The sequence below is a fragment of the Osmerus eperlanus genome, unplaced genomic scaffold (genome assembly GCF_963692335.1).
Source record: "Osmerus eperlanus unplaced genomic scaffold, fOsmEpe2.1 SCAFFOLD_749, whole genome shotgun sequence".
NCBI classification, from domain to species: Eukaryota; Metazoa; Chordata; class Actinopteri; order Osmeriformes; family Osmeridae; genus Osmerus; species Osmerus eperlanus.
The window spans coordinates 1-10,372 of NW_026911846.1; the positions used below are offsets into that span (position 1 = coordinate 1).

The window sequence follows — 10,372 nt, forward strand, 5'->3', positions numbered from 1 at the left end:
TGTAAAGGAACTAGGGAGGGGGGAACTATGATGAGAGACTTTTGTCTGTAGTCTGCAGCAGACACACAGACTGAGATGTGGTTGATCATTGACCTCATGTTTACAGCACGCAAAGCTAGCGCCAAATGTGACAGCACATTCGACTTTTTCCATACGTATTGACGTAGAGTACATGGACATGTGCTTACACAATCAAGAGAAGGCCGTAGAAAAAAGATTCAGAGAAGTCAACAGGATAGGTCAATTTCAAAGGAAGTTCTGTGAGAGGAAAGAGAAAAGAGAAAATTACAGAGGTGGAAATGAGTTTTAGAAGAAAAGGATTGCATTTTTGTACCACTACGGTGTGTGTGTGCGTGTGTGTGTGAGAAAAAGAGAGAGAGAGGGAGAAAGAGAAAAAAAACACAAAGAGTGATACGGAGGCAAAGACCACTTCAGAAGTGACTCTTACCAAAGTGTTCATGTGGAATGGCCCTGGTGTCAGTCTTAAAGGTCTTTTTCTTCTCCAAGGCAGCTCGGACGAGAGCGTTGTTCTCCAGGATATAGTACGCTGTTAAAGACACACGTCTCACAGTCAACTGGAGAAACCGTGTTGGAGAAATGGACTGTGACAGACACTGTTCGCGTGAAAGACGAACACGAACAGACGTGGCTTCTAGACAAACCGAAAGGTTAAATCAAATAAATAAAATGCGAAAGGCAAATTAATCTGCATAGTGGCATCTTGTTTTGTCGTTTGTTTTAGACTTGCTTGAAAAAATTGACATGTTAGTGCACTGCAATACCCCCCCCCCCCCCTCATACACTCACAGTTGGGCCCCCCCCCCCTCATACACTCACAGTTGGGCCCCCCCCCTCATACACTCACAGTTGGGCCCCCCCCCCCTCATACACTCACAGTTGGGCCCCCCCCCCCCCCTCATACACTCACAGTTGGGCCCCCCCCCTCATACACTCACAGTTGGGCCCCCCCCCCCCCTCATACACTCACAGTTGGGCCCCCCCCCCTCATACACTCACAGTTGGGCCCCCCCCCCCCTCATACACTCACAGTTGGGCCCCCCCCCCCTCATACACTCACAGTTGGGCCCCCCCCCCCTCATACACTCACAGTTGGGCCCCCCCCCCCTCATACACTCACAGTTGGGCCCCCCCCCCCCCCTCATACACTCACAGTTGGGCCCCCCCCCCCTCATACACTCACAGTTGGGCCCCCCCCCCCTCATACACTCACAGTTGGGCCCCCCCCCCCCCTCATACACTCACAGTTGGCCCCCCCCCCCTCATACACTCACAGTTGGGCCCCCCCCCCCCCTCATACACTCACAGTTGGGCCCCCCCCCTCATACACTCACAGTTGGGCCCCCCCCCCTCATACACTCACAGTTGGGCCCCCCCCCCCTCATACACTCACAGTTGGGCCCCCCCCCCTCATACACTCACAGTTGGGCCCCCCCCCCCCCCTCATACACTCACAGTTGGGCCCCCCCCCCTCATACACTCACAGTTGGGCCCCCCCCCCTCATACACTCACAGTTGGGCCCCCCCCCCCCTCATACACTCACAGTTGGGCCCCCCCCCCTCATACACTCACAGTTGGGCCCCCCCCCCCCTCACAGTTGGCCCCCCCCCTCACAGTTGGGCCCCCCCCCCCCCCCTCATACACTCACAGTTGGGCCCCCCCCCCCTCATACACTCACAGTTGGGCCCCCCCCCCCCCTCACAGTTGCCCCCCCCCCCCCTCACAGTTGGGCCCCCCCCCCTCACAGTTGGGCCCCCCCCCCTCATACACTCACAGTTGGGCCCCCCCCCCCTCATACACTCACAGTTGGGCCCCCCCCCCCCCCTCACAGTTGGGCCCCCCCCCCTCATACACTCACAGTTGGGGCCCCCCCCCCCTCACAGTTGGGCCCCCCCCCCCTCACAGTTGGGCCCCCCCCCTCACAGTTGGGCCCCCCCCTCACAGTTGGGCCCCCCCCCCCCCCCTCACAGTTGGGCCCCCCCCCTCACAGTTGGGCCCCCCCCCCCTCACAGTTGGGCCCCCCCCCCTCACAGTTGGGCCCCCCCCCCCTCACAGTTGGGGCCCCCCCCCCCCCCCTCACAGTTGGGCCCCCCCCCCCTCACAGTTGGGCCCCCCCCCCCCCCCTCACAGTTGGGCCCCCCCCCTCACAGTTGGGCCCCCCCCCCCCCTCACAGTTGGGCCCCCCCCCCTCACAGTTGGGCCCCCCCCCCCCTCACAGTTGGGCCCCCCCCCCCTCACAGTTGGGCCCCCCCCCCCCCTCACAGTTGGGATTCTGGAAGCTCAGCAGCAGGACCATGGGGACACCTGGGCCTGTAAGAGACAAAACACAACAAATGTAGCAACTTTTCTTCATTTTAATCATCAGTATCCATGTATGAACTGAATTATACAGTTATGTGGGAGAGGAGCATGGGGGAGGAGGGGAGGAACATGAGAGAGGAGCGTGGGGGAGGAGGGGAGGAACATGAGAGAGGAGCGTGGGGGAGGAGGGGAGGAACATGAGAGAGGAGCGTGGGGGAGGAGGGGAGGAACATGAGAGAGGAGCGTGGGGGAGGAGGGGAGGAACATGAGAGAGGAGCGTGGGGGAGGAGGGGAGGAACATGAGAGAGGAGCGTGGGGGAGGAGGGGAGGAACATCAGAGAGGAGCGTGGGGGAGGAGGGGAGGAACATGAGAGAGGAGCGTGGGGGAGGAGGGGAGGAACATGAGAGAGGAGCGTGGGAGAGGAGGGGAGGAACATGAGAGAGGAGCGTGGGGGAGGAGGGGAGGAACATGAGAGAGGAGCGTGGGGGAGGAACATGAGGGAGGAGCGGGGGGGAGGAGGGGAGGAACATGAGAGAGGAGCGTGGGGGAGGAACATGAGAGAGGAGCGTGGGTGGAGCCGCCTCTCACCTCGACAGCGCAGCAGGACGTGCTGGGTGCTGGGGCTGAGCTCGGCGTCATAGAAGCTGCACTCATGGTTCAGCTGGCAGGTCAGGCATTGCCGTGGAAACACACCGACGGCAGACACACTGGGAAGGCGAGCGGTTACATTATGGGATGTTTCATCACTGAGTCTGCTTGAGTGCTTAACGGTTTAACGTACAGTGTTGTCCGGAGGTGTATGACAAGAGTTTGTGCTCAGACTGTGTGGTGTAGGACTCACTTGTACAGATGTCGCTTTTGTGGTGAGTCCTCAGTACTGAGAAAATATCTATGGTTCAAAATAAATAACAAATACAAAAATAAAGAGGTTCGTTAAAACAACGCTAATGAATGCTAATAATTTTCTAACTGAATATAGATCTGGTTATAATCTGAAGGGGGGGGTGGAGAAAACATCACAGCTAACATGTGATAAGTAGATGAGGAGGCGGTTAAAAAAAACAGACTGTTCCTTGGCTCGAGCCACTGAAACACTGTTAGAACTGTGCACTTCTGATCTTTGAATATCAGCTTCACTTACTTCAGGCATTATTTGGATGTGGCTTCGGATGAAAGTGTGCCGATTGAATATAAATATAAAATGTGATAGAAATATTTTGTATGATCTATGTAACGGGGCTGCCAACTCTCACGCATTGGCCGTGAGACACGCATTTCAACCAGTTGCCACGCTCTCACGCCACACCTTGTATTTCTCACCCTGGGAAGGCATCGCCAACCAAGTAGCCCTGCTAACGTTGTAAACAGTGATGGACGAGGTACAGGCACATGGAGTTAAGCAACATAGACACACTAACACCCGTGAAAGCTCGTCTCGGGGGAGGGGGGTAACATTTTGGCCCCACCAAATCTCGCTCTAAGGTTTTTTGAAAAGTTGTCAGCCCTGATGTAAATGTAAACAAGCATGCCATGTCACTCACATGATCTGGTTGTCCTCGTCATAGGCTAGGATCCGGGTGACCTCCCAACTCCCAGAGGTCAGGTGACGGACCTCGCCCTGACCGCTCCTGGACTGAAGGACAAACCCAATCGGAAGGAAACCCAATCGGAGGTGGAACATTCAATATTTAGAACCCTACTCAGAAACCAAACATTCAATATCTTCCATTCTGTCACTGTGAAAGCAGCACCCACCTTCCTGGTAAACATGGTGATGTGGTTGAACTCGCCGTGTCCGCCCTGCCTCACAGGTGTGGTGAGGAAGAACCGGCTCATGTCCTGAGAGAACATGGGCTTCTGCTCCTGGGATCAAAACACAGCTTTCAGGGGACACTAGGCTCATTGTTGCCCTCTATTGGCAAGAAAAAAACTGCAAAAGACTTTGATCCCCCCCCCCAAACAGCGATACCTGTCCTGTGAGCCAGAGATCTGACGTCTCTTCGTGTCTCTGGAAAGAAAGACAGAAAACAGATACATCAGTATGAACAAAGTAGATCACAGAAATAGCGTTCTAGTGTTTAGAAAAAGCCATATTTTAGGTATGTCAAGATCATGCTATATCCAGCCTGGCCTCCCATCACTAGCCACGCGTCCTTGCTCCCGGCTAATGGATGACGACCAACGTGGTGTCATTAGCGTCCAAGCCTAACGAGGCCAAGTCCTGAGAGATGCCTCTCCTGCCGCCCGGGCGAACACACACACCTGGACGCACATCCCCGCCGTGGCTTCACACACGCTGAGCAGCGAGGCGTTCTGGGCGCGGTTCAGCCAGCGCACGCTGAGGTGGGTGGTGCTGATCCACTCCACCATCGTCACGTAGCGGTCCCTGGAGCCGCCGACACACACACCAGACACACACACACACACCAGACACACACACACACACCAGACACACACACACACACCAGACACACACACACACACACCAGACACACACACACACACACCAGACACACACACACACACACACACACACCAGACACACACACACACACCAGACACACACACACACACACCAGACACACACACACACACACCAGACACACACACACACACCAGACACACACACACACACCAGACACACACACACACACACACACACCAGACACACCAGACACACACACCAGACACACACACACACCAGACACACACACACCAGACACCCACACACCAGACACCCACACCAGAGACATGCATACACCAGAGACACACATTACATAGACATAGAAAAGTTTATAAACCATTTGTCCAGCGTACATAAACAGAAAGTTGTGGAAGGGGTCTACATGGATGATTAAGATGTCATTGTACTGTATGGTTCTGTAAGTAGACTGTACTCGGCTGGGACTGTGTCACCTGAAGTGGAGGTCGCTGGGAGCCACCAGTTCCTGGGTGTGTGTGGGCCCAAACAAGTTGACCACAAACACACGGACGGTGGGGTTCAGCTGGCCCGCCTGCACCCAAAACACATCACAGCAACCGTAAAAAACATCAAAAAGGTTGTTTTACATTTGACTAGACAGAATGTGAGGTTTGGCCGTGGGAGTTGCAAAGCCCTGCGCAAAGCATACTACAAAGCCGGAGGTGCTAGACCAGGGATGGACAACCCTGGTCCTCAAGAGCCGCTGTCCTGCATTTGAATCAGGTGTGCTGGAGCAGGGAAACATCAAAAACATGCAGGACAGCGGCTCTCGAGGACCAGGGTTGTCCATCCCTGTTCTAGACTATACATTTTCCTACAGGTAGTAGAGAGATAAAGGCTCAAAGTTCTGCAAGTTTCAGCGAAGAGCTCAAATAAAGGTTTCGCAACAGCTGCCACAAGATGGAATCACACACAACCTCATTTCCTGTTTCCTGCTCACCTTGGGGTATGGGTAGTGTAGTCCTGTGGGGTATGTGCTGCCAGTGAACTGAGGAAGCAACATGTTGGGCACCAGGCTGTCGTTGATCGTCAGGTAGGCCAGTCTTGCCCCGTCGGGAGACCACCAGTGGGCCACATACGACCGCAGAACCTCCTCTGAACACAACAACAGCTGTTATCCTCCCCCCCTTCTGACACACATGCACCACTGCAGTTAAAAGGTGTCGGGGAACATTTCAAATACACCAAAAACATCCCAAAAGTTTCATTTTGTATTTACTGAAAGCCTGATCTTTTGACTTTCACTTTTTGTACGAAAGAGATGGCGACACTGGCAGTGACAGTAAGTGAGTGCTTCAGCCTGTTGGGAGCAATGTTTTATTTTATCGCTTCCGAAAGCACCTGGATTGATCTTTGAGGTTACAGGTTCGACATTTCTGCCATGTTGCCTTGTGAAAGATAATGGCCGGCCTTCATTTGAATCTAATTATCTCAGCTAAATGTCTGAATTACTTTTCCTGGATTTAATTGGTGTTCTCGACAGACTAATGCACTTAGCACTCATTTGGAATTTCAGCCTATCTTTCTCTGAAAGCACAAGCCATTCATCTGTGGAAATGTGATTTACTCATTTGTGTCTGTCGGTTATTTATTAACACCAATCCCATTCTTCTCCTCCATTCCCTGTTTCTCTCCCTCCCTCTCTCTTTATCTCCCACTCTCCCCTATCCCTCTTTCTCCCCTACTGCCTATTTCTCACCCTTTCTGTTCTTCTCCCACTCTCCCTCTCCCTCCCTATCTCCCCCCGCTGCCTCTCTCCCCATCCTCCCTCTCCCTCTCTCTCTCTCTTTCGCTCGCTCTCGCTCTCTCCCCTTTTACGTATATTATATATTCTTGGAGTGTCCTTGGCCTTGAATCTGCAAGTCGCCGACCATCCATACAAACCTTCATATAGCCAGTCAGCGATCCCATTAAAAATGACTCCCTCCTTCCCGGAGGACGTGATCCTCAGAGAATTGCTTCTCACATCTGATTGGTAATAGATGTTGTTTTCAAAGATGTACATCTGAAATGAAGACAGCGGTGTGAACACTCATACAGCCGTTTTCAATTCAATTCAAAAAACGTAATTGTCCATCCCCATAAGGGGAGAATATTATCTTTAGGCAGAGGCTCATAGAGAAAGTCAGGGAGTCTATCATGCTGCAGTAGTGACCTCAGTTCAGGCAGACTGCATTGTCTCATTCTTCTGTCAGAGACGGGCAACTCCACCAAGACAACAAAGTTAGTTTGAAGTTTATTTTTGGAGGGGGTGCAGAGGATTTCAATCTTACATTTAAGAGCCGTAACAAAACGATTTTGCATACGAAATGCCGTTTTTTATTGGGTGAGCATCAAAATTGTTTTCAATATATGTTTTCTTTTAAAGGAAGTCTGTGTGTGTGCATGCTTGCATAGGTGTGTGTGTAATGCACTCACGAGCTGCTGTCCCTGTGTCCCCCAGGCTGCATGCTGGAGCACTGCATTCTGAACCTCAGGGGGGTTCAATTCCCACACCTCCCTAACACACATACACACAGATATACACACACACCGACACATATATACACATAGGCACACACACAACCACACGTATAGCCAGAAGACCACACGTACATTCGCGCATACCCCGCCCCCCACACACACACACACACACACATTAGTAAACACCATCTGTTGCTGAATAAAGGAGTCTGTAGCCTTGGTGAATAATACAGCAGAAAATCATTTATCCACACCAACATTGCAGTATTAATGTTAACACAAAGAGGAGAGACTGGTCAACAACTCATCTTGGATTCTTACCTTGTGTGGATGTTGTAAACGATGTATGACGAAGTGTACGAATGCCTGTAAACCTAAAATCAATACGGAGATTAGAATATGAGCCCTCCGCACTCTCTGCTTGAACCGACACAGCAAACACGTCATCAGTACCAAATACTGCGATGTGATGTTTCATGCATGACTGAACCATCTAAAACACCTTCCCTGTCCTCTGCTAAACGGCCACTACCGTTACTCCTGAAGGATCTGAAGTGTTCTACCACCCTGTCCTGAAAAGAACTATATATGACAACTCATCAATAATATTATCATGACCCCCTATGCTGTGGGATGGTGTGGATCTTTTCCAATTTCAGAATCCCTCTCGGAATGTGTCCTGGGCTGTTTGTGAGGTTTGAATCCTAAGAAACCTGCCTTGTGACATTAGCTGTCGTGTTTTCGGATTGAGCATGATTGAGAATCTAATCTAATGATTGAGAATCTAATCTAAAGATTGAGAATCAAATCGAATGATTGACAATTGAATCTAGTAAGTGAAACCCAAACCTATGGAAGCAGCGACCATCAGTAGCGTGTTAAGTAACATACCTGTTTGACATCATAGGCGAAGAGTGCATATTTCATGTCTGGGGAGACAGAATACCTAGCAACTTTGAAATCCACCTGTAACAATTGAAACAGGTCTGAATTTCAATGATAAACACAGATATGAATACGAATGACAACAAACCTGGACAGGAGACGGAAAATGCTCTTTTACTTTGAGTCAATGGAGTCAGTGTGGTGGAAAACCCTGATGTTTACTTTACAGTACTTCACAGACAATCTATAACTTCGCCAATAATACACAAGGAAAGTGGTCTATTGCAAATAAACATTTGACAACTGGTTAACCCCCTGTTTTTCTACTCCATTAAATTACTGGAGCAAGCTTGCCAATGAATGCCAAAGCTGCTTAAATACGTACGCAAAAAACAAACAAATACATAACCCATCAGAAGCCTTCGACATTAACGTGACAATAAATAAAGAGAGCTTAGCTCCTCACAGTTCTGCTGTTTCAACCCAAATCCATCTCATGAGTATGAGAGAGCAGGTTCCGTCAAGCATGTAGATTCACTTACAAACACGCTGTTGGTCAGGAACATGTCTGTTTTGTTTACGACAAAGTTAAACTTGATCACATGTCCATCTCCGTTCCGGTACAGAACTTCAGAATCTGTGATAAAGACAGAAGAAGACGTAGTAGATGTTTAAGATGGAACACGAACATTTTGAGACGTCGACGGAAGGCCGGCAGAGACAGAGAGACATGCCGCAGCAGAGACCTGAAGCCTTTCATCACAACAGCCTTTTGATGCGATTTGATGTATTTATGTGCATCTGTTGCCCCTGTTCACTCAGTGATGTGATTGGTCTGTGCTGACAAGGGGAGTGTGACTGCCTGTGGTCAGGAGATACTGATCAACAGTTGACACAGACAGCTTACGTGCTCACTACACCATTTATCACTGGGACTGGCTGTTACAGTATTACATTTACATTTAGTCATTTAGCAGACGCTCTTATCCAGAGCGACTTACAGTAAGTACAGGGACATTCCCCCGAGGCAAGTAGGGTGAAGTGCCTTGCCCAAGGACACAACGTCATTTGGCACGGACGGGAATCGAACTGGAAACCTTGAGATTACTAGCCCGGTTCCCTAACCGCTCAGCCACCTGACCACTAGCGTGCTCTCTCTCTCCCCTGACTTCCCTCTCTCTCTCACTCACTCTCTCTACTGTTCCTTCTCTACCTTTCTCTCTCACTCTGTCTCTCCCTTTTTTCAACCATTCTTCCCAGCTGACAGGAAGCGAGACACTTGATCTAAAAACATTTTTATTTATGTATTTAAATTTAATTTAAATTGTATTTTATTTTTGCACAGTGTGGAGCATAGACCCTTTCACATTTCACTACATTTGTTGTTTGTGACAAATAAAATACTTGAACTTGAAGCAATAATGTGTCACTGTGTTATAGGACTGCTGAGCCATTTACATTTATTCATTTAGCAGACGCTTTTATCCAAAGCGACTTCCAAGAGAGAGCTTTACAAAGTGCATAGGTCACTGATCATAACAACGAGATAGCCACAAAACATTGCGAGTAGCCAAAACATGAAGCACACATTGTGAACAACCAAAATAAGTGCCAAAGGGAAGAACCATAAGAGCATGTAGTTAAACAAGTTACAATTAAACAACATGAACTGCTATAAGTGCAAGTGTACCTGTGGAAAAAAGCAAGCAACAATAATAAAAACAATATATCACAGCGAGTACAAAAATTTAAGTCAGTTACCACTAACCACAAGAGCAACAAGTCTCTAAGCAAGAGTCATTGTGATCCTTGAGGAAACTAACATCGGGTCAAGCGAACCATTCCTAAGTACCGTTGTACTCCCGGAACAAGTGCGTCTTGAGCCTTTTCTTGAAGGTGGAGAGACAGTGTCTCTGATGGAGGTGGGGAGTTGATTCCACCACTGGGGGGCCAGACAGGAGAAGAGCTTGTGTTGGGACCGGGCGGTCTTGAGCGGTGGGACCACCAGGCGGTTGTCTGAAGAAGACCGTAGGTGACGGGTGGGGGTGTAAGGTTGCAGGAGAGACTTGATGTAGACGGGTGCAGTCCCGTTCACTGCTCGGAAGGTCAATACCAGGGTCTTGAATCTGATACGGGCCATGATAGGTAGCCAGTGGAGAGAGATGAGGAGCGGGGTAACATGGGAGCGTCTGGGTAGATTGTAGACCAGGCGGGCCGCTGC

The 10,372-nt window shown here is 50.3% G+C and overlaps 1 protein-coding gene across 1 annotated transcript; it reads right to left on the reverse strand.

Annotated features, from left to right (window-relative positions):
• Positions 1–188: 188 nt before the first annotated feature.
• Positions 189–8,792, reverse strand: LOC134016676 (inactive dipeptidyl peptidase 10-like; the record flags this gene model as incomplete). Its single annotated transcript, XM_062456013.1, has 16 exons — positions 189–258; positions 449–547; positions 2,282–2,329; positions 2,910–3,028; positions 3,163–3,210; positions 3,863–3,954; positions 4,077–4,184; positions 4,291–4,329; positions 4,584–4,707; positions 5,238–5,335; positions 5,744–5,898; positions 6,688–6,808; positions 7,222–7,303; positions 7,588–7,640; positions 8,158–8,232; positions 8,694–8,792. Coding segments are annotated over 16 exons (1,430 nt in total), but the record flags the coding sequence as incomplete, so codon positions are not given.
• Positions 8,793–10,372: the final 1,580 nt, after the last annotated feature.